Genomic DNA, 25,316 nt, shown 5'->3' with positions numbered 1-25,316 from the left:
GCTGAACGAATGCCACAACTCAACAGTCACAGCACGCCTCTCTTGCATAGATGGAGAACTGTTTCACAAACCATAGTAAGAATTACTAACCTTGCTTGATAGATAGAAAACCCGAGGCACAGAGCGAAGTGATTTGCCCAAGGTTATGCAGATGCTGTTGGCAGATTGGTGACTAGGCTGTAGCCACATCCTAAATTCTAGTCGAGCATCCCTCTGCCTGACACTACTAACATCTAAACAATCGTAGCCAATTCCCTTGGGCACTGTCACACGCAGCAGGATGGAAGGCTCAGGGTCTGTCCCCAGTATGCTAGTGCTCCCGAGGTAGACATGCCTGTCTGTCATGTCTCTTTAGGTCTTCTTTGAAAGAAAGGAAGCAACCATTCTGCATGACCCCATCCATTCCTGCCAGCTTTCACAAATGAAAGATTGCAGTCGGATACATTGGAGGTGATATCAAAGCATATTCATCTGTAACAGGCCACTAGAAGATGTGCTGTAATCAGCATGGCTACCTAACCTCTGTCCTGCATGAGCAGATTAAATTGTTTTAAAATGTTTGAACACAGCGCTCATTGTGATCAATGTCATTCTGTTGATCAGATCAGCAGGAGTGAAAAATAAAACCACATTTACTCAACAACAAATACTGGCAGCACTTCTGAAACAGGCCAAGGGCTTATTGAAAAGAATATTGATTGAGCCAAGAAAACATCAAGCAGTTATAAAAGTTTAATCATATTCTCATTCAAGCCTGCCTTCAGTGCCAGGAATTAAAATTCTCCCATCTCCTGAGGACGGAAGATACATTTCCATAATGTTCTGTAACTTCCAACACTGCATCTGTACCGAATGGTGGAATTATTCGTTGCAAATGATTTAGCTGAGATACATAGTCCTTTCTTCTGTGAGTGTACAAATTATGCATAAACAAGCTGTGATTTTTTTGAATGTTTCTCATTTGCAATTGTTTAACAAAGAGCTGGGCAAACCAGAGTTAGCCCACAAGGTATTTTTGAAGTGGTCAAAATAAATATTTGGTCTGCATGATTCAACAACATATGCCTAGTCACTCAAACTAGATGAAATTATAATGGTTCCTCAGCTAGAAAAGACTAGTTTCATTAAAAGGATATGTCAATGTCCTTATTAGAAAACTGCTCATAGACATTTGCCATTGCCTGAGAGAACTGCTGTATGCAGATAGTGAAAGGCCATTTTCAGAACAGCATATTTTGGCACAAGTGCTGTGGCAGTGTCTGGTTATAGAAGTTGTATGTGGTTTAAGAGCACAGAAGAAGTTTGTGCTTGCTGGGAGAAAACAGGAAATGGTTTTTCTGGGCTGCAGTTGGCAAGGATTCACACTTTTCTAAGCTAGACTCGCTGCTGTGGAGAACAAAAAGAAAATAGAGCTGTCTGAGCTATTATTTCCCCTCCTCCTTCAATCCTCTGCTTCTTTTATACCTGAAGCAAGCTTTATGGAAGTCAAGCGTTGCTGGGTCTGTCCGGCAAGGGGAGATGTGAATGTAGCAGGGGCAGCAGTATCTCAGGTGGCTTCCAAATAGGTGGGACTGTAGCACTGGCGGCAGGGTTGCTCAGGGCATGGACTCCCCCTGCACACACCTGGGAGCCTGCAGACACACTGCCATATTCTCAAGGATTTTTGTATAGCAGGTACCTGGCTAAATCAGGTGTACATGGCACGTACACCTGTGTGTTGTACAATTCACTTACATCCTACTCAAAATAAGGTGTGGTGGGTGTCCTCCCCCCATTACAAAGCTCATAAGAATTCATGGCTATGAATAGGGCTGGCGGGCAGCATAGGTTTACAGACAAGTCCTACTTGTCTCAAGCTTCTGACCACTGTGGACCACAAACTGAGCAATTAAACCCATCTGGACGTGTAGGCTTCAATTTTCTTCGGGTGGCTTACAGTTTCTGAGGCATAAAGGACACTTGCATTGGTGTGTGGAGTTCTGAATTCTGACCTTCCTCTTTCTTACCCCCCAGCCGCCTTCTGTAGGCTCTCTTCAAGGAAGTGGGAAGAAATTTTATATATGAAGAAGGCTTGAAAAATAAAATAGGGTCTGTGTGAAGTTGGCTGAAGGACTGGGTTGCACAAGAAAAATCAAAGGGGATAAATAAAGACTTGGTAGCAAAGTGCTGAGTAGGAAATAAAAAATTGTGATGCATTAATGGGGGTAGCTTGGGTGGAGGTGGGTACAAATAGGAGCAGGGCCAAGAGGCATGAGGAAAGCCTGGAAGACTTTCTTGAACCATCAACAGATGCACACAGTGTGGATGCTTGGAGGCCCTTTTCTCAGGACAATGAGGAGGAACTACATCACCCCACATGAAAACAAATAGAACAGGAAGCAGAAGGACAAGTGCAGAGCACAGGGTTCTGCAGAGCTGTTGTGCCCTGAGGCACCTGTGGCACCATGTGTCTGATCTTTGTAGTAGAGGACCCCTAGTCCAGCTACACCTGCTACACAAGCCACGACACTGCTTCCTAATGGCACCTATGCTTAAAAATGCCCCATTCGAAGACACATTTCCAGTCTACACTATTATACCCTGATCCTTCACACATCTTCCAACACCCTTAGCTACGTGTGCTTTTTGCATGACTCTGAGCTGTATATGTGCTCATCAGGTTGCTTTGACAAGCTGAATGCTGTGCTCCCCATCACTTAACCCAATATTTAGAGAATTGCGCATCACCACGCTTGGTTAAATTGAAAGTGTAGGTCTGCCTTTCGGCACAATATACCCAAATAATTTAGACAGAAAAAGGAAGTATTGCTTTGCACTAATTTTCTGCCTTACTCTTATGATGCATGAGGTTAACATTTATTTACTTAGACATTTCTCTGCATTTAGAGAAGGTCTGGTAAAGCAGACACAGACCTATACCATGAGGTGGGGGTAAAATCATCTCAACAAGGAGATGGGTGCTGCGGGAGAGAAAAGGAGCTGCTAGTCAAGGGGTTGAGGCTCTTGCTTATATGTTTTAAAAGGAATACCACACATAGGTTAGCAGCATGTGTGAAAACACAAGCTGATCAGGAATCATTTACTGATATAGATTAGGATTACTCTTAGAGTGGAAATTAGAGCTGGATTTATATAGCTCACTGTATCTGGTTACCATACTACTACAGAGTTTATAGTGAAATTGATTTTCAACAAAACCTCCTTTAAGAAAAATTTGTGTTTATTCATGCTTCTCTATCTCTGCACTCTTTTTTGGTATCACAGAAACATGTGGAAATAGATCTGTAGCCAAATACTAATCTCGTAAATGCCACAAAAACTAACTAACACCATCTGTGGCAATTTTTGCTGCAAATTACCACAACATGTGAAATGCTTCTCTCAGTCTGATAAGCAGAGCCTTATCATGGGAATAGTGTCACAAGGCTTCCTTGCACCATGGCTCACATTTCCAGATGTCTGTGTTTTAGATATATAGGAAAAGATGCTTTATTTTATCTCTCCAGTAAACAGGAGAGTTCATCTTCTCAGTGTGCCTTGAATGCCGATGGAAAGCAGAAATGAAAGAAATCAAAATAAGCAGCAGGAGTAGCACATCTGTGAGTAAACAGTTTTCTCCAGCACAAAGCTATTCCCCGGATGCTGGAAAGCCATTTTTATCTGCGCTCTCCTGCTTGTTCTCAGAGTCTGACTCCTTTTCCCTCGAGCTTCCAGTAGTACTTTGGACAAGAAAGCAGAAAGGATTTAGTGGGAAAAAAACCCACCTCAGCCACATCAGACCAAAACAGTGGGAACAGGAAGAAAAGACATGGACAAACAACCTATCTCACTCCATATCTGATTTGCTTGCTCATCACATAAAATATTCCTTCCTGCCAGCAGCAGACCGTCTTGCCACAAACATACTTTGCCATCACCACTTTCATGAAAAACTCGGGGAGGGGGGGTGGGACTGGAAGGATTTTGCTTTGAGGATTTCTGTTCCATCTGAAACAAGAATATAGTTTATTTGTTGAACCGTTTCCCCGTAAATTCTCTACCTGCAGGACAGTCATTTCTTACGTGTCCACCCTCACTTTGGTCTCTTTTAAGATCACTGGTTGGCACTGCCTGTTAGTCTTGGGAATAGCTTTTTACCTGTTGTGCACATTTGACTTTTCTTCAGAGACCTGGCAGCATTTGGCACTTTTCTGGACAGGAGGCAGAGAAGGTGACAGCAGAACACATCCTGTATTTTAGTGGGGACAAATGTGCTTTCTGCAACAATCAAACCCACCAGGAAGTACCAAGTTAACATTTATAATTGTGTTCTCCAGAGGCAGTTACTGCCTGGCAGGCAGAATGCGTCATTTTTGGAGCTTCACTTTTTGGGGAGCAGCGCTACACCTTTATTTTGCTTGATTATTCATATCAGCTTCTTTAGATGGTAGTTCTGATGTGCTGACCTATCTCTACAAGAACTTCCTCTTTCCACTGACTGTCTAAGGACAATCAGCTCCTAGCTTGGGTGCTTGGGAATCTCACCAGCTTAGATACTTAGAAAAAATTGACTGATAATTAAGAAGCTTGGATTTTTTTTCTCTATTTGTTTTCCCTGTGCACTTTGAAGTTCTAGGGAAGAGCCCAAACTTTCTTTAAAAATTGAAAAAGTATTCTGCTTGGAGGTACTTCTGGTCTTAAGTTATAGTTTGTGTTTTGTGGGCTGTTTGATGTTCACTATTTATGGAACGTTACTGGAAGTCATTGCATTACTTAGAAGATGACTAAATTATTATTATCTTCACCAGAAGTTGATTGCTAGCTGACATTGACATTAAGAGGCTGAGCTGATAAACAGGATATCAAAGGGAAGACTGACCTAATTAAAAAAAAAAATGAAGGCAAGGGAATAAAGGTCCTCTTTTGATATAAGCACCTTTAGTGTAATAAAGGAACAATGAAAGAACAATAAAAACCTGTTTAATTGCAAATGTTCAACTTTTTCCTCTAAGTGTTAGCAGCTCTTTAAAAGTGAGCTGTGTTTTAAATTTGAGGAGATTTGAAAACCTCCAGGATAGAAGCAGTTTGTCAAATATTTGTAATTTAAATAAAAAGAGGAGAAAAAATGCAAACTCTTCCCATATTGTCCAGAATGACTGAAGCTATGTGCCAGAGGTATGCTACCAGTGTAAAAAAAACCACATCATTTTTATTGCCTTGGGGACAGGGATGGAAGGAACATGTGAATGGATGCTAGGAATGAAAAGCTGTGCCTGGAGCCTGATGGGAGTTTAGTTTCTTTTGATACACTCAAAACTGTGTCAGCCCTTTCCATGAATATTTCATTTGTTTTAAAAAGGAAAACGATCATGGCTCTAATACATTACTCTTTTTTTTAAGTGTTTTCAAAATACTTATTTCATTCCTTCCTTACATGCTTCTGCAGTAGCCCACAGAAATACTGTGCTGCATAAAAGGTTAATAAGATTCTGAATAAATCAAGAATTTGATACATTCTTTAGACGTCAGCATGCAATCAATGGGATCATTGACATATATGGGACCACAAATTGTCCGTAAGTCCAATTTGTTTGTCATTCTGAGTGTACTTTGAGTTTTCCAAGAAAGGTGGAGCTTAAAAGATCTGTAATCGCTACGTATATAGAAAAAGCCAGAAGGTTGTATGGCTCATGGGATAGGAGAATGGAATGCCAACCATTTTCTCTTTAGATCAGTTGCTCAGACTCAATTGTGAAAAATGGTACTTGAGTATCATTGCCATTCAGAGAACAGTGATCTGTGAGGAAGAAATTACTGTGTTTCCTAAATAGTTTTCCACAGCATGCAAAATTCTGCATGCCAACACACCTGTTGGTACCTTACTAACTTGGACAGCTAATGAGAATAATCTAGAGAGGAACAACAAAAGGTACATTTGTTTTGCTGGGCTGCTGAACATCCTCTGCGAAGAAACAGAAGACATCTTGAGTGGTTAATTCCCTTGCTCTTTGAGAAATAGTACTAGTGCCCTAGCACTATCCTCAGGTGGAAAAAACTGCTGGTGCAGATTATCAGTGTTTCAGATTCCTCATTTGTAACATTGCTAATCTGATTCTTTCTAAATGCTAGACAATCTCAGAAGGCAATTTTGGTTTGTACCTTTGTGCAGGAGATATGCATATACAGGGTAGTGCGTATGACCTCTTTTGGGCTCTTCCTTCAACAGTTCATTGTTGGAAAAGTTTTGCAATTCCATTAGGGCAGCAAGAAATGCCAAATCTCAGACAGACTCTCAGAAGAAATACTGTATACTTTCTGTTTAAGGTTTCATTGAGAGCTTGTAGAAGCAACTGAGTTGTCAAGTATCATCTGAGACATGGATCAGTCACGGTGTGAACATGCCTCTTCACAGCCTTGTCTCTTCTCCTTTTCCTCTTTTCCATACTTTGACATTTGGACTTCCCTCAGGAGCACATCCCTTAGGGCCAGAGGTTGTCACACTGTGATGTCCCTTTCATGGGGCCTGATCTCCTCTACCTCCTCAGATTTCTTCCCCTGCTTCTTTGTCCCTGTGGTCTTTTTGGGTGTTCTGCGATCCTCTCCCATCCACCCTCCCAGTCTCTCCAGTATTCTGCATGGGACGTGGGTTAATCTATGTTTTTTGTGAACAGTGCAGCCTTAATGCGACAAGAAGTTCAGGCATTTGCTTTAAAGGCAACCAGACATTTAAACCAGAGCCAGTAGTATTTGATAGTTTAGCAACTCAAAAGCTAGTATTTCATTACAGTATTGTTTTTAAATGCAGTAACAACTGCGTACCAAGCTGTCGTAAGTTCTCTTACAGTTGTACTGCAGAGGAGGTGAAAATAAAAACAGTGATACAGGAAAAATTTTATAACAATTGTCTTTGGCAGTTAAGTTACCTTTGATGGCTGAACCTTCTCTCACATGACTGCTGTAAGGCAAAAATCAGTGGAGGCCTAAGCGTAAGGTGTCACTTTTCAAATCGACCCATCTACCTTTGGAGTCATTCAAAGCCAGAGCTTTGTCTTCATCTTTGTGTCCCTGTCGTGCTGCAGAAGTAAAAGGTTCCCTGCCTGCTACATGTGCCAGCTTAGCAGGGACTCCTTTCCAAATCTTTAGGTCAGAAGAAGTTGTCAGGTCACTGGAGAAAAAAGCAAAGGTTCACCATAGCCTGGTTACTAACGTAGGAACACCAGTGATGCAGACAGTTTGGGCAGGGACTGGAGAAAAGAGCCTGTTTCAGTCAGTCATTATAGAATGGTTTGGGTTGGAAGGGACCTTGAAGATCGTCTTGTTCCAACCCCCCTGCCACGGGCAGGGACACCTCCCGCTAGACCAGGTTGCTCAAAGCCCCATCCAGCCTGGCCTTGAACACCTCCAGGGATGGGGCGTCCACAGCTTCTCTGGGCAACCTGTTCCAGTGTCTCACCACCCTCAGAGTTAAGAATTTCTTCCTAATATCTAATCTAAATCTACCCTCTTTTATTAAAACCATTACTCCTTGTCCTATTGCTACATTCCCTGACAAAGAGTCCCTCCCCATCCTTTCTGTAGGCCCCCTTTAGGTACTGGTAGGCCACTATAAGTTCTCCCCGGAGCCTTCTCTTCTCCAGGCTGAACAACCCAAGCTCTCTCAGCCTGTCCTCATAGGGGAGGTGCTCCAGCCCTCTCATCATCTTCATGGCCCTCAGCTGGACCCGTTCTAACGGGCCCATGTACTTCTTGTGCTGAGGACTCCAGAGCTGGATGCAGTACTCCAGGTGGGGTCTCAACAGAGGCTTGTTATTCATTATGCTTGTTATTTCAGACAGAGTTCTTAAAACCTAAAGTCAGTTAGATTTTGCCATGTTAAAGTCATATACCTAAGCTGTTTTCTTACTCAGCTTTCTAATAAGGGCAGGTCAAAAAGTACAGCGTACAGTAGTACATACATTTCCAACTTTTTGAATATTCTACTGTATTTAGCTGGAGTTTTAAATACAGTGTTTAAAAATCCCTCCCTGATATCGTCAGCAATTTCTATAATCACGCAAGACTTCTAGAAATCTTACCACGTGGAAATTCTTGATCCAGTATCAAGTAAATGGACATATGCCCTTGCACACAGGGAACCTGAGCTTTGAATATTTGGTTGAATATTTATCTGTTACGATCTGTATGGTACAGCTAATCTTACATAAGGTCAAAAATTAAATGCAGCTACGAGATCTTTTCTGCACCAGAGCAAGCCGTCTTCCCACTTTGTCAGGGATGCATAACTATGGCATGAGGTTCAACCGTGCCTGTTAATGCTTAAGCAGTTTCATATCTACAAGAAAAGGCAGTTTGCTCGTGGCTTTGAATTCCTGGATTCTCAGAAGAAAAAGTGCCTATGTATTTTCCCAGCATATTGAGCAACCAGAAAAGAAAACAAGATAATTTTCGGACAATTAAGAATTGTTTGAAAAAGGGGACTGTCATACTAATTACCTTTAGCTGTTTAGATGCAATAAAAAGAACATAAAGTCATAAGGATTTCTTAACAGTAAAAGAGCTTATATTATAAGAGAAACTATCAATTACCCCGTTGATTGGCAAAGCTCACCCAGCTGCACAGAGTGAATTTGAAACCTGTGATTCTTTCCAAGGTGAATATAGTGACAAATCATTAACCATTCTCAGTACACATCTATCTTAATTAAAACCTACCCCCTTGTGATGATGATATAGGCAGCCCAGCTTCTCCAGACACTCACAGCTGGCATCTGCGTCAATCTTGTTGACAAAGGCTCTTCTTGAGAGCATGTGCTGTAATGTTTTTCTCTCCCATGCATGCAGAGCTTTGAAACAAAAGCATTCCTGCGGGCTCTGGCAGCCCTCAGGGTCCGCAGCTCAGCACTGCCCCTTAACCATTCACGTATTTCCTAAGGGGTATAACATAACATGAGCTAACATTAGGCTTTCTTTTTCCTTTTCTGCTGCCTGCTGAACTAGCAATAAGCATTCCAATTGTCAGGTCAACTTACAATATACCTTCATGATTACAAAGCACCTCCACCACAACAAGTTGCAGCTTCACATAGGTTTAGAACAAGACTTTGGGGAGTCACACGAGTTTTTCCATGTGCCACCTGATTTCACTGGTACACTTGATCATAGAATCATCATAGAATGGTTTGGGTTGGAAGGGACCTTAAAGATTGTCTTATTCCAACCCCCCTGCCCTGGGCAGGGACACCTCCCACTAGACCAGGTTGCTCAAAGCCCCATCCAGCCTGGCCTTGAACACTTCCAGGGATGGGGCATCCACAACTTCTCTGGGCAACCTGTTCCAGTGCTTCACCACCCTCAGAGTTAAGAATTTCTTCCTAATATCTAATCTAAATCTACCCTCTTCCAGTTTAAAACTGTTACCCCTCGTCCTATCACTCCACTCCCTGATAAAGAGTCCCTCCCCATCTCTCCTGTAGGCCCCCTTTAGGTACTGGAAAGGCTGCTATAAGGTCTCCCCGGAGCCTTCCCTTCTCTAGGCTGAACAACCCAAGCTCTCTCAGCCTGTCTTCATAGGAGAGGTGCTCCAGCCCTCTCATCATCTTTGTAGCCCTCCTCTGGACCCGCTCCAACAGGTCCACGTCTTTCCTGTGTTGAGGGCTCCAGAGCTGGACACAGTACTCCAGGTGGGGTCTCAGGAGAGCGGAGGAGAAGGGCAGGATCACCTCCCTCAACCTGCTGGCAATGCTTCTTTTGATGTAGCCCAGGATACAGTTGGCTTTCTGAGCTGCGAGCGCATATTGCTGGCTCATGTTGAGCTTCTCATCCACCAACACCTCCAAGTCCTTCTCAGCAGGGCTGTATGAGCAGCTGACAAATTTAGAAGAATGAAACCAATAGAAAATTGTGGCCATAACACGGCTTTCTCAAGCAGCTGTGTATCAAATGGTGCTTAAGTAGCTAAAGGAAATTTATGTTATTCAACTTATAAAAAACTAGATAGAATCTTATGACTAGTCCCAAACACATGTGAAGTTACTGTAGGTAAATCTTTCTGGAAATGATGTGCCAGAGTTTTTACATTAAACAGCAAAGATACTTGCTTCTTAATTACACAGGTTTCTGCTAGGTGATTTTAGATTAAAGTGTGGAAAATGAGCATGTCAGCTACTCCTTTAAAATTTAGTTTAACAAAAAACGGCTAAGAATTTCCTCACATAGATAATTCTTTTAATACCACATGGCGCTCTTCATGAATTGGTAATTCACTTCATATAGTTACAGTTACACAGAAAAATTGGACAGGTTTAAATGGAAATACTCTCTCTAACATCCCTTTATGAAAAAAAGAGTCTATACATAGATAGTAGTAATTTTTCAGTCTGTAACTTCATTAGTTTAAAAGCAAAAATCCAAACCACAGCTGTTCCCATACACCCAAATTGCTTAAATGGGACCATTTCATTTTAAATATTTTAAAGCCAATTCTGAAGGACACCACCCTTATAGGATGTAAATGCAAAACTCTTAGATTAAGAAAAGTGACTTTTTGAAGTCTGGGTGTGAGGAAACTGATACTGACAATGACATATTAATGTGTCGATGATAAATAAATACAAGAACTTAAAATTCAAACCACCAGCAATCTCATACATCGTTCTCCATTTTTTTGGAAAGGATATAAAAGATTCAAATGTCAGAACTATAATGTCAGAACTGTTTATAATGTCAAGTGATGCTTGTTGCATACTCTTAGCATATTCCATTGATCAAAACAGAACCTGGGGTAATAATTGCAGATGATGAAGCACACCTCATGTGCAAGTGGACATGGATTTGAAGTGGATTTGGAAGAAAAACATTTTCATATCGAAGTCTTAATTGTTTCATTCAACCTGCACTGATCCGTGCACAAATTATTTTGCGTAAAGCTGATGCTTCTAACAGTAAGTAATATTGTGTGTGATGCCTGCAGGGTACTGTCAGCCAAGGAGAACTTATTCTTATGATATAATGTAGTAATTTGATAAAACTTGTTGCAGATGTGAGAGAGAATCCGTCCCAACAGAACCAGAGAGAACTATATTTTTCCCTTTGCAGACAGTTTGTGCAGTTCCATTTCAGCTCATAGAATTAATCTTGTTACTTATAAGGTAAGGTTGAATTGGTTTTAGTGTGATTTCCTAAGAAAATGAGGCATATGTGATCATGCCATCTGTGAATGCCTTCCCTGCACTCCTAATAGCTACCACCTTCAGAGACAATTGAAACCCAGTTTGAAAGAAGGTGTAAGTCTCGAAAAGACAGAATTGCTAAAAGCTTTTGCCCAGGTATCTGGGCAGGGCAAAGATACCTAAATTAGTACTGCCTGTCAGGGAAAGGCAGGAAGAATTCAGCTGTTAAACATTCTGTTTGGCAGAAGCCAGCAGTCCCATCAGCAGGAACCAGTCACAATACCTCTTACCTTTTGTCTCATTCAGCTGTGGCAAAGCGCCCAGTGAAAATGATTTGTTTTGAAAAGGAGGACATACAATTCAAAGGACACAAATCTCTGGGAAAACAGAGTGCTTACAAAATTATTTGGTTTTAGCTATTCTTTGAACTTCTAATTTTACTCTACAAAGATAACAAAATTTCATTCCAGTGCTTCTATGAAAGGTTAATTTGAAAGCACAATAGCTGAACCCTGCCGAAACCATCAAAACATCACATTATTTCAATTTATAGATGTAACAAAATCAGGAGTGGTAGACAGTTTGTTAAGGTGGATGCACATCTCAGGAATATTAAGCTGAGGTGTTTGCCAGAGAACTTACTCCAATTTTGAGTACTGATTAGAGCAAATGTTAAGTTAATGCAAACCAGGCTTCGTTCTTAATTGATCTGGGTAGAATCCAGTCCTACCTAGAAGTTTATGTCCACACTTTAAATAGCAGGTTAAAGAGCCCGTACTTAAAAGAAGAAATTTATTAACTCCATGTCTTCTAGCAAGGTTGCATTTTGCATTATTTTCGGTGTCTTACTGATTACTCTGAACAGTCATAGAGACCAAATAAGTTATTTGTATTGCATCAAATAGTTTTCTATTATATGTGGGAAAGGTTTGTGTTGTGGCTGCCACAGTCATTTGCAAAGGAAAGAATAAAGAAAAGGAGAGCTATGGAGTCAAGAGTGAAAATTGTTACTCCTGGAGGAGATTGCTCGGCGTTGACTGGGAAGGCTTTGACAGCATCAAAGCTCTCCAAACATATCAAATATTATCATCCTCGAAATGGTGACACAGATGCCACATCTGTCACTGGATCCTTCAGACGCTGTGTCTCCTTCCAGTCTGTATGACTTTGAGTACGTTGGAAAGGTCAAAACTTTTCGTAATCAATTCCATTAGGTCCTCATCACTTTCCACACCATTGATAAATTCTTCTAAAGTCAGTTCCCCTGAAAGGAAATCAGATACTCCTTAGGAACAGAGGAACCCAGCAATCACTCTCAGCCCAACACAAGGCCATTCATGCCAGATTGAATCCCTCAAGAAGGTTCCCCATTCTCTGTTGACAGGCAAATGCAGGCAGAATATTTTATATTGTTTTCCCAGTTTGCATGAGATCCTAGAACTCACTCCCAGAAAAAACTGTTAAAAGAGGTCAAACACACCTTTCATAGAAGTCAAGACAACTATGAATGCTTAGTATCTATGGTGACAGAAATGTGTGAAAAAGGGCACTAATGAAGCCTTTATCAAGGCTGAATTTAGCTGCATGGACCGATTCTTACTGAGCTAACTGGAATTTATTTTACAGCTGGTTTAAATGGAGATTAGTGGGTGATTTGCTGAGGATTACCGGGGATACTCCCTGTGTTGACTACTAGGATTATTTAGAGCCACGATAAGATGTAGTAAAAAAATTGGTTAAGTGGTTTGATTAGATAAATTCTTCCAAGCAAATGAAATGGTCGTTTAGAGAGTGATTTTTTTTGGCTTATGTCAAAGTCATTTAATACTTCGGAAGTTGCATGCCAGCTATAAAATCTCTTTTATTGAGGAGCGGGAATATCGTTTAGCATTATTCCACTTTTCCTGCTCTCTTCCCTGTCAGCAAAGGCAAAGACCAATTGTAGGCATGTGTCTGCTCACATGGTACACAGAAGTCTACACAATTCTGTGGTTAAAAGTTGTTCCAGTGATACTGCTTTTCTCTGAAAGGGGAAACAGAGCCTAGTTTAACAGGAAGAGCTTGATTCTTTCCTCTGAGAACGGTTTAAAGTTTCTGTTAAAATCACAACAGTGAATGATTTCTCACTGAAATAAATGACAAGAGGCCAGGCAAAGAGGAAGATAGCTGGATGAATTAGAGCTCTGGGGTGCAGGGGAGCAGCAATTCAAGTCTCATGCACTTCTGGTGAATGCTTAGCTAGGTGACTTTTGGCTATTTTCGGATTTAAGTACTCCCTGGAGGTTTTTTTGTGTTTTGTTTTTTGTTTGTGGCAACCTTGGAAACTTCATCTGATGTGAAAAAGGAAAATGATCAGCATTTGAAAAATGTGAAACCCACTTTCTGCCCCATAGGCAGTAAAGGCTGCTTCCTCATATGTGTCATATGTGTCCTCACTGCACTGGTGAGCAGGCTCATATACACGCTATTAAAAGTGGAAAGACGTCATTTGACACAAGTCTTAGGCCTCAGTGAGAGGGTCTGGTGCGTGGTGCCCTGAGGATGTTCACACCTCCTCTTTCAAGGAGGTGATAGTCATCCCAAGAGCAGAGACCGAACAAGGCATCTCTGTACACTTGTCTGCGTCCTACTGCTTTGCCCCTGATCCGCTCGCTTCCTCCGATGTCTCCTCCTATCCCAGACACTTCTTTTACTTCCCGTATCCTTCCCTCTGTATTGCCTTTGACTGAGGTCTTCAGTTGCGTGGGATTCCTGGACTCGTCAGATGGACATGCTGCATCATTTTCCTGCTTATGCAGGTCAACTGGTCTTGAATTCCCTCCTCCTGATCCCAGCTTATATTTCAAAGTACCAATACCAGCATGCAAGCATACAAAACCCACTGCAGTTACCAGTGAGGTGTGATTACGCTGGCATGCCAGACTCACTGTGACGGGTCTCAGATTTCCTTGAGCTAATGAAAATAAATTGCAAAGCCATCAGGAGATTTGTTTTAAGAATTGTTCCCTACAGCCGTGGGATTATTTCTTGCATTTTAATGTGAGGAAAAACATTGCAATTTATTTGTCTATTTGCCCTTTTCTTTGATAAGGAGCTACAAGGAGGTAGCATAGTTTAAGCTAAACTTGGTAAAATTTGTCCCATTCCTCAGGTGGAGCTAGTCCTGCTGCTTTGCAGCTATTTGAAAAATAACTAACTATGGAAAGCAGATTGAAATTGGAGTATTATGAAGATAATTCTGAATAATTCATGTTCTGGCATTTCATTGCTAAAATGTAAGACAGAAGTTATTTTTTCAGCTGATGGTCTAACTTAGATACAGTTATTACTTGCAGTACGCATATGGTCAAAGCAGGGGCCAAAGTACAAATAATCATAGAATTTGGGTTAGATTCTAGGCTATGACTATAAGGTATTTGGAGTCCTTTGGTAATTTGCCTTCACCCAAAAGATAAACCAAGCAGTTGGGGAAAAAATCCTCTACAAGTTATTCCCATGCATCACAAGATCATTTTTTATACTTTGATTATATATCTCAAACAGCTTTTTAAAAAGTAACCTTAATACACCAAATGAGACCAGAAAAATGAACAAAAAAATGAACAAAATTCCCGTCTGGGATCTGATTTTGGTTTGCAACGCTTTCCTAATATTCCTAATTTGCCAATGATTGCAGTAATTGTTGTAAAACGTAATTCCCAGTGGTAAGAGAATCTTCATAATTAGAAATATGGGGGAAGACATTTGTATGTGACAAGTTTTCTATTAGAAACATCTCTGAAGCAGTGAGTTAAAGTTTTAGTTTCCAAATGTAAGTCCAATTGACTTAATCTATCTATCTTGAGAAAAAACAGTAGTATGTGTCTTAGCATGTGTTAACAATCAGACTTCAAGGGACATCCAGTATGCTGTCCAATCTTTAGAACATGCTAACCGTGTGCAACCATGCATCTTAATTTGTTTTCTTATCCATTTTAAATAGATTAAGGCTGCACAAATACACTAAAAAAATACCTCCATCACACTTTCATTTTGCTCTGCAACAAGAGCAGTGGCATTTTGGATGAACAGTGCAAGACTTCCATGTTTTAACTCTTACTGGACGTAATCCCTCTGTCAACTTAATAGAGTAGGTTGATTTACACTTCACTGTAAAGCTGATGTAATATGGGTAAAGAAGAAAAAGTTCATGCTTTCAGTTCATCTAAAAGTCAGTTCTTCAGTTCTTCGACCCCCCTCTTGATCCCACACTTCCTTATGAGGGAAAATCCCTGACAATGCCAAGAAAACCTAGGTTCTTACCATCGTTGTTCACATCTATCTTCTGAAATATCATATTTGTGAACTCTTCAGCAGACATGTTGGTGTGGCCATTAATAGACTGAATTGCCTGAAGGAAGAAATGCAGAAAGTTCTTTCAGACTTTTTTTCCATCAAGTTGTAAAAACAATACACTGGCAACTGCAGTAATTGCGATGCAGCTCTTAGTTCACCAACCCTTTCAAAAATTGCTAAATAAATAGCTATTTCAAGTAAATCTTCAGTAATGAGGATTGGAAATTTAATTAACATCACACAGCCTGACGATTACAGACTAATTTACGTATCTCTGAAGGTCTTCTGAAACCATGTGACACCTCTGCTCTGCAATACACTTTTGATTCCACACCAGCATTTTTATCTGGCCCTAGAGAGTTCAGTGTCTTTGGAGAGTGCCCTGTGGTCTGTGTGATTTAAATATAGTATTATTTTTCACAGCTGAAAGCACATGAGGAGAAAGCCTAAGTAATTTTTCTATTAAGACATGTTTAACTTAGTAATCACAAATAAAGTCAGACCAGCAGTCCTGGAAGTTGGCAAAATTTACTTGTCCTCCAAAGAAACTAAGAAAACCAGAAGTCTCCCCTCAACTTTTTCTGTGGCAAAGGGACCCGATGTTTGGAGTAAAGGTATACATGAACATTTTTGCAAAATTTTATCCAAAATTTTATCCTGTTCACTGAGACAGTAGTTTTTGTGTTATGGTGATCATTCGGATTAATAAAATGGGAGCCTATATGTTAATAGCCAGTGGTCCAGAAGCAACAAGCATATGTTTACAGAGTTGGACTCACAGTCATATCACAATTAGTAAGTGACTGTAAAAATACATACCTATGTATGTATAAACATACATGCATACATGTTCTATAATGGGCATACTATAGGATTTGGTTTTCTACACTTGAATTGTCTTGAGATGAACTGTGTTGTCTAAGATAATTCACTGTATATGTGAGTTGTTTCCTTCAGTATTCCTCATATTTTTTTAGAATTCATTATATTTAGATAAAACCTGCATTCCTTATATTTAGATGAAACCTCATTATATTTAGTTAAACCTACACTGGTGTGGAATTCTTGACTATCACTGTCTTTATGTTACTTTGCACAAATAAGTTCAAAAAGACAGCAAGAATTCTACAAAAACAGGTAGATAAACTTCTTCTTCTTTAGATACTTTTGGTATTTTAGATATCTGACCCTGATGCAGTCTTCAGAGTAAGGTTGTACCTCTGCCACACTTACATTTATTGTAGTGCTAAGAGTAAAGCAGTGGTTCCTGAAGTACTTAAATCACTGACTACCACAGAATCACCTTAAATAAAATAATAAAAGGCACTGAGAGGGTGCATGGTTGTCTGGAAGGAATTTTGATGATTGGTAATGACCTGCTGGTCCAAAGTTTGCATAGCTGTAGGGACAGATGAAGTTTTAGTAGGACTTCTGTGATTTAAATTAATGTCTCAAATATGAAATATCTTTTTGGACAAGTGCTTGTTTACTGATGCTTAGTATAAGCAGGGCCCTTAATGTCTGTGAGCCTGTAGTTTTATTTTTGTTTATAGCCCACCAATTTTAATCTAGCCCAGATCAGCTAGGCAGGTTTAAGTTAAAGTTCTCATACTTGAGAAGAAAATACACATGTTCTAAACTGGTTTTAAAATCAAGTATGTTGTAAAAGAAGTCTTTATATTAAAAGGATTTTAATTCTCTTTTCAGATAAAGCTCAAGACAAAGCACAGTCGCCTCATTGCCTCTGGGTGAAAAATGATGGAGAATATCTGCAAAAGAAAGACGTCATTAGGCTTAAATGAGGAGAAATCTGGGAGATGCAGCCTCTCCTTCTACCTTTAGAAAGCTGCTTTTTAGAAGGTGATGCATCAACTTTATTTGTTTGACCTTGTGGCTCCATCTGGCTCCAGTTCCTTTTAATTTGGGCAGCAAGTCTTGAAAGTCTCTAACAGCGACTAGCCAGGCACCAGCAGTAATACAGAATCCAGGCAAATTATGTTCCTTGTTTATTATGACATTAAATCCCTATTTAGATTTTATGCTCCCTGCAGCAAAACCTTGATCTGCAATGAGTCCTGTACATTTAGGGAGCAGTATTAAGTCATTCGTACTTGCAAGGAACCCTGTAATATCTTTTGGATGAAAGCAGCTACTGAACTGCAAAATATTATTTCACTAGAGTAAGTTGAAAGATACAGAAATAATTTCGAAGAAAGAATTGCACTGCTTTGGTTTTATGGGTTTGAAATAGACCCATTTTCTGCAAAATTTTCTACAATATTTGTATCTAAATGTCACTGCACGATTTAATGATAAAATTAATTTTCCCCCATTTAATTTTAAAATAGGGGTAATGGCATTGTAGTAAACAAATCTAAAAGCATTTCAAAGAATTAAAATATTGGAATATTTTGATAAAATGCATATCATTTCTTGCAGCAAGTTCCGTTTGAGAAGCCAGTTTTCCACAATAGACTGGCACAAACACTTGTAGCCAGCTGTTTTATTCATTATACTGCTTCAGTTCTACCCTGTCTTATAGTATAGTTTATCACAATAATGTCCCTACAGTTTCTACAGTTTTTCCCTTTCAGTTAAGCATTATATCTGTAGCACTATGGTTTAAAGTAAAATACTACTTAGATATGTTTACTTTAATAAGCAAGAAACTAATGGCAGGAGTGTCGCTAGCCAGAACAGTTCTGGTCTTACAAACTGTAAAACATTAGGTAAAGTACAGTCAATCCACTTACAACACATGGTGGAACCACTGTTCCACGGCAATGCACTATGTCAAATGCTCTTGCTATTGGTCATAATCTCCTTACCGTGAATATGCTTAATAGTTCTTTTTTGTCAATACATCCATTTCCATCAGCATCGTATAGCTTAAAATACCATTTCAGTTTTTGGTCAATTTTCCCTCGTATAACCAAGTTTATTGCAGCTATGAACTCCAAGAAGTCTATAAATCCATCCTAAGAGAGAGAGAGAGAAAAAAAAAACCAACACAAACTATTTAACAACATTGGTTTTCTGTTGATTCTGGCAATTTCACAGAAACAGGTCATCGAATTCGCTATAATACACACTGATTTATAAAGGACCTTAACACAGAAATCCCCTGTGGTGTTTAAAAAGGATGTGCTCAACTGGAAGAACTATAGGAAGGGGCATTAATATAGACAGTTTTGTTCTCCTCTGAAAGCTTGGGGCAGTAGGGGTGGGGGGCAAATCTGTTCCGGGCAATTGTTATTGACATTTTCTGAGGAGAAGAGAAACAGTTTTGTGGTAGACCTCCACATGTGAAAAAAAAGAGGAGTCTGGGATATCTGGTTTGGTACTACTGAGATGTCTACAGCAGAGTTGCTTATATTCATATGGGTACTGTAGAACTATGGATGATTTCCATTGCAACAGAGCTCCTTCAGGTGTTATTCATCTGAGAAGCCATGTAGTAAGTGTTGTACATGGTAACCAATAACCTGGCGTGAACTCCAAATACTGTTTTTTCCATATAAACACCGGGTCTCTTCAACTTACACATTTTGCACAGGATATAAAGCCTTCAAGTTATAAACTAGTTTCAAAATAGTGAGGACTGGGGGATATTCATAGGGAACTAGCATTTCAGATTGATTTAATTCCGTATTTTCTGCTCACTTCTCTAAAGCTAGCTATGGAAACCTCCGTGACAGGCCTCTGTGGTCAGGTGGTCTAAGCCACTGTGACGGTTCTGTTTCTGTAAAAATGTGGTGAGGATGGAAGAAACAGTTGCTGAATTTGGAGAGTACTTGTTTCAACTGTTTCTCATGCGCATATAAAAAGAATTAACAGCTGTTAAATTTAATCTTCTGATCTTTATGTTGGTCAGAATCCAATCACTTGGAAAACCTTGGAAAGACTGTCATCAGTTTCAGATGGCCTGTGATTGAGAAGGTTGGATGAGCATCTGGGAGGGTTTAGTATGTTACTTACTTTTATTGTCATACATAAACACAAATCTTGCCAGTTGAGATTTTACAACCAGCAGGAATTAATCTGCCCTCGAGACACTATGAGACTAAACGAAAAGAAGTCCTGTAAAGGTGCAGTGGGAGTCATTGCCATACTTGTAAGTGCTTGCTTTGACTTCTGTGCAATGCTGTTCAGCAGAGTGGCACCTAAGAGGTAAATCCAGTGTTTCAAACACACTGGATTCAATGTACATGCCAGAAGTGGTGTGTGCACAACTCATGCAGACTGAGGCACAAAAGCTTCACAGACTCTTTGTGCAGGTTCTGCTGCAGTTGCTGGATTTACTGTGATTGCAATCACAGCAAAGTCAGCAAAGGCAAAGACGCCATTCAACCACTGTTTGGGATTAAATGAAAGTTGGCAGTAACTGCATGTAGTTTTCAAACAAGATTACGCCCAGTATTAAAAGCAGATGCTTTACCAAAAAATGACACATCATGTACCACAAACTTTGTACTTCTTTTTGGCACACCAGCTTGAATTTCAATTTTGCAAGTATTATTCCAAGAACCATCTCATCAAGTATTTTACTGGAGGGCAAAGTTTGTTTAGCTGATTATGTTTCCATCATCTGATTTGATAGATCTATTGAGAATGTGGTTGGATGCATTTCACATTACTGCTTTTTTATTGCATTTCATACTACTTATTGAAACTACAGATTAATTTTAGGATTGCTAGATGTCCATGAGGAGATTAGTTTTCTTCTTTCTCCCTTACATTTCACTTGGGATTTTGGAAAATAGTATGTTGTTCACTTTCTTCCTGTGTCTTGGTGTCACTGTTGTTGCTCTTACAAAATATCAGAAGTTTGGAAAACATCATAATCATCTTAATGTGTTCAGGGAATGTAATTCTGATGTGGTGCATCATTTAGCCTGCCCCAAGCACGGATGGACTGAAGGCCCATGGCAAAAAACTCCCACCTCTGAAAAACACCTGAGAGAAATTGTAGTTGCCAGGAAAGCCCCAGCCACATTCAGTAGACATGCAAAGACCACTGGCGACACGTTAACTTCAGCAGCCAGTGCACCAGGAGTAGAAATACTGAGAAGGCAGACATGTTTATCTACAGGATGTGGAACCAGAAGCACTGCCCAAAAGCATTGATGAGAAATGTACTGTTTTTCCTTTCTACACCAACAGACGTATATTGTAGGTAAAAAAGAAAACATTTATGTGATGCAGAAGGCTGTGGCGATCTTGTTACACATATACACAGCTTTCTCAGATAAAGAGAAATACTGCACTTTTTAGAGTAGCATCCAAGAGCCTCAGAACAGTCCATTAAATACTGAAAAAAATCATAGTAACCTATTACAGTAACCTATGAAGATCGTCCTGTGGTTCTGTGAGTACAAAAAATAATACAATAAATGTGTTATGTTGTTGTTAAAAGAATACTGCCGTGCTGATTTACCCATCTGCTGCTCTATAACCATTCACAATACAAGTACCTAGGTAAGTCCTTACGTGTCTCCAGGCTGTATAAAACTTCACTCTGTGCAGTGCACGTAATAAAGTATCTGTTGCTCATTAGGAAGTCAGTAATTCACAAGCAAAAAGGGCTACCATAAAAATAAAATAAACAATAATAAAATAAAATTTAAAAAAAACCCACCAACAACATAATAAGCAGAACTGATTACCAGTGGTGGAAAATATAAATAATTTACTTTTGGTGTTTTACTGTGTTATTCCAAAGGGCAAATTTCTAGTAGTTCTATTAAATTGAGTTAATGCTGGTGAAACCTGCATCTTTAGCAGCTTAGGATACGGGATAGATTTGGGTGATGGCTGCGTTTTTTTGTCTGTGAAGGCTTATTTGCCATGTCTGTATGGCGCTGGCCATGCCTTCGTCAGCTGCAGCACAATTACACTGGGATACCATGGAATCTGGAGGGACAGTGAGGTCCTGCTCCCTTCCCTGCAGAGCCAGCTGGGGTGAAGGCACAGGGTACCTACCCCCCCCGGATGTGGTGTGAAATGGGGGGTCAGAAATCTCCTCCTGCAATTCTGAGGAGTGGGCCGGAGAGATACCAAAAAAAAAAAGGTTTCAAAACTTCTTCTACACGCCCCAAAGTCTTCTGGACTTTCTGCTTACCATAGTAGACTTAATAAAAATATATAATTTTTTTTAGTCTCTTTAATGGCTTGACCAGATGAACTAGAAGCTTAAAGACTCATTATGGTTGTGCATGTGTTTGTGCTCTTTGATGCTGTGTTTTTGTAACTTGTTGTGCTTTCACTGATGAGTGAGTTTTTTAAACTGCTTGGAACAGTTGGATTCACAAAACAAAGATGAAAGAAGGAGAATTTCCTGATGATATGAAACTGATCCTCACAGCCCCGAGGGTACCACTAGCCCTGACTGCCCCTGTCCACCCCTGTCCCAGGCCTAGGCTGCATTTCAGTTGTTCATTAACTACTGGATCTCCCAAGGAGAAAGTAATTTAGTTTTATATTTTTATGGAATGTTTTGGCTTCAGAATGTCAGCCTGCGTGCAGTTGCTGGAGGCTGCTCGCTTTTGTTCGGTGTGTCCTGTGAGGGCAATGCTGGGCAGGGAGGGACGTCAGCGTTACGCAACAGCTGTCCATAAGTACCCCAGTCCTGGAGCCGTAGGAGGGCATTTACCCGACGGTTCCCAGAATAGCCCTGCTAATCTTCACAGCTCCTTAAAAAATTTACAGCTTCAAACTGTTTGAATACGGATTAAAAATAATTGACTTGTCAGCTGTGAGTACGCAGCTGATCTTAAATGGCATGGTAACTCGAGGTTCAGCCAGAATGATCTGGACTCGGCGTTTTGGCTGCCTGGACTTTACTGGAAGGCGATTTCCTATCTGTGTGGATGCAGTGCTACTGGGACAGTGAGCCAGCCATCTTCCACAGCACACCGTGGCTACGCGTGTGGAAAGGGCAGATTTCTGTCCCCGCAAAACCCTATGATGAGTGAACCCATCGTCTTAACTTGGCGCACTGAGGACTCTGCAAAGAGTCTGTACACAATAAGCAGTGTCTTGTTTTCAGGTTTGCTCCTGGAAAATCTCTAAACCCAACCTGACACCAGGAGAATAGCTCAACAGGCTTTAACAGGATTAACAAGTGTGCAAATATAGATGGTCTCGGTATTTCAAACGTAGGGCTTAGGACATTAAGCCACCTTCCCTCCCCACCCCCTGTCTTTCAGAATACTACTTAAACCTAATAAGGCAGAAGGAGGAGGCACAGGTCAAACAGCAGATTACAACAGCTCAGAACAACTGTGAAATTTACAGCTAATCTCTTTCTCTCTAGACTCAATTTCAAATATAGCGCAGCTTTCTCTGCCCTTGGAAACCTAAAGGAGAATTCATTTTGTTCCATTTCATCTTCCCCCATTTCCTTGCTTTCTTTTTACTTCTGAAGGAAGACTTTCAGCTGTTCCTTAAAGGACGCACAGGCATTATTGAAGAAATACAGATCTACTTGTGACTTGTGACACGTCCCTAAGGTCTGATACTGGACTTTGGGGCTTGGAGAGAGCTCCAGATTCCCTACAGGCTGTGTCCAGAATCACCAGGTTCCTCAGTAAACAAAGCTGGCACTTGTCAGGAGTTGGGGGAGACTCTCAACAAGCAAAGGCTATTAGATAAGGATGAAGAATGAAGCAGGGAATTAGGAGCTGCAGTTCGTTAAGTGGTTCTGTGATAGTTGCCTGCCCAGAGTCATATGAAGAAGTGAGGCTGTCTTCACCAGACTGTTACACAAGGTTCTGCTTTGCCCAGATGAAGAGGACCTGCAAGGTTTGGGGACTTGACCAATACCAGGACCTTTGTGTTCGAGGAGCTGGAAATGCAAAGCCAGCTATATATCCTGGCTCTCAGGCTTGTAGGCTGCCCTGGTAGAACCTGGTGAAATCCAAAATGTTAAGATGACAAGCAATTTTATTTGTATAAAATTAACAACTACTCCCCAACTCCCTGCCAACACTCATGGTTTTCTTTCAAGATTACTGGAGAAGCAGGGAGACGGGGAAGTCACCAAGGCTGGGTCCTGTGCTCAGCCTGCAGGGTGGCACAGCAGTGCCCAGGAGGGCTGTACTGGGGATAGCATGTGCTCAAACAGAGCCCTCTGCCATCATCTCCTGGATGGTGGGGTTCATCTTTCTACATCCCTAATTTTGAGCCTCTGCCTGTGCTCTTAGGAGCATCTTTCCCAACTTAAAACAAAGGGGTAGGCAAGAGAGAGAAAACTAAAAACATAGCCATGACCACATAATCCATTTTTCAGAAAACTTCTTGCTGACAATTCAAGCAAATTTTTCTTGGCTGACAAACCCAAGAACATAGCAGGACAAACCTCGAGGAAAAGCACTTTGAAGACATACATGTCTTCTAGTGGCAAAGATGCTCTAGTTGGCAGATTATCTCGGGTGCTCCTTAAATAACGTTTTTAGAAATTAATGTCTCAATGGATGTATGCAGGAGTTAAACACATATACTATCATTCCCTAAACTACTCAGTATTATCAGATAAAGGACCTCAGGGAAGGAAAAAGTTAATACTCTCTACCTTCTTTATCTAGTAGGCATTTTTTTATTTCTGTAAAAAATGGGAGATTATAGATCATGTTTTGTCACAAGAAAGCAGATACCAATTTGTTGTCATAACATGAGTTTGCGGCCAAGTTAGTTAAAGCAGATCATCCAATTTCTGCTGCATTTTTTTATGCAAGTACTATTCCCAAAGCATGGTTCACCAACATCATTGTCACCAACAAATGTGTGAGTCATGATTGCATAGTTTCGGATGTTTCAAAGCAACACTTAAATGATAAAGGGCAAAAAGAAGAAAACGTAAACCTAGAGTAGCCTCTGACTGCTCTATTCATAATAAATAAGGAAATAAACAGAAAAAAAGGCAGTTGCAGTTTTACTTAAAATTTCTTTAAATAAAATAGCAGATTCCTGAACTGTTGTTAAAATTACTTTCCCTGTTATCTACATCATAACTTAACAAGTAGTATTTAAGAGTAATTATGATGAATTGTACAAAGTTAGTCTTCATTGCCTATTCATGTAATGTGACAAAATTACAGTGTTAGCTGGTAATGGTAGTAATATGCTCCGAGCGCTGCAGTGAAAGCTGCAGAGTACATGCTAATTTGTTTACACTTAAATGAAATTTTCAAAGAAACCCTACATGTGCATGCTGGTTTTGGCTGGGGTAGAGTTGATTTTCTTCATAGTAGCTAGTATGGGGCTATGTTTTGGATTTGTGCTGGAAACAGTGTTGATAATACAGGGATGTTTTAGTTATTGCTGAGTTTGCTGAGCAGTGCTTACATAGGGTCTTTTCTGCTCCTCACACCGCCCCACCAGCAGGTGCACAAGAAGTTGGGTGGAGACCCAGCCGTGACAGCTGACCCCAACTGACCAGAGGGATATTCCATATCACGCCATGCTTGGAACATAAAACTGGGGGAAGAAGAAGGAAGCGAGGGACATTTGGAGTTAAGGCATTTTGTCTTCCCAAGTAACCATTACGTGTGATGGAGCCCTGCTTTCCTGGAGATGGCTGAACACCTGGCTGCTGATGGGAAATGGTGAATGAATTCCTTATTTTGATTTGCTTGCATGCACGGCTTTGGCTTTATTTGTTAAACTGTCTTTATCTCAACCCACAAATTTTCTCACTTTTACGCTTTTGATTCTCTCCTCCATCCCACCAGGGGGAAGTGGGCGAGCAGCTGTGTGGTGCTTAGTTGCCAGCTGGGGTTAAACCACAACAACATGTTGTTAGAAAAATGTAATTGCTTCAGTTTGATGTGTAAT

The 25,316-nt window shown here is 40.4% G+C and overlaps 1 protein-coding gene across 1 annotated transcript in view; it reads right to left on the bottom strand.

Annotated features, from left to right (window-relative positions):
- Positions 1-12,280: 12,280 nt before the first annotated feature.
- The window catches only part of GUCA1C (guanylate cyclase activator 1C), a 35,758-nt gene continuing 22,722 nt past the window's right edge, over positions 12,281-25,316 (bottom strand). The window contains exons 2-4 of the mRNA XM_063319632.1: positions 18,311-18,460; positions 15,450-15,537; positions 12,281-12,411 (exon numbers count right to left, since the gene is read on the bottom strand). Coding sequence (XP_063175702.1) covers positions 12,281-12,411; positions 15,450-15,537; positions 18,311-18,460 — 369 coding nt within the window. The remainder of the gene's footprint in view (positions 12,412-15,449; positions 15,538-18,310; positions 18,461-25,316) is intronic.

This window comes from Chroicocephalus ridibundus, chromosome 1, assembly GCF_963924245.1.
Source record: "Chroicocephalus ridibundus chromosome 1, bChrRid1.1, whole genome shotgun sequence".
Lineage (NCBI taxonomy): Eukaryota > Metazoa > Chordata > Aves > Charadriiformes > Laridae > Chroicocephalus > Chroicocephalus ridibundus.
This window is presented reverse-complemented; position numbering and strand designations above follow the sequence as displayed.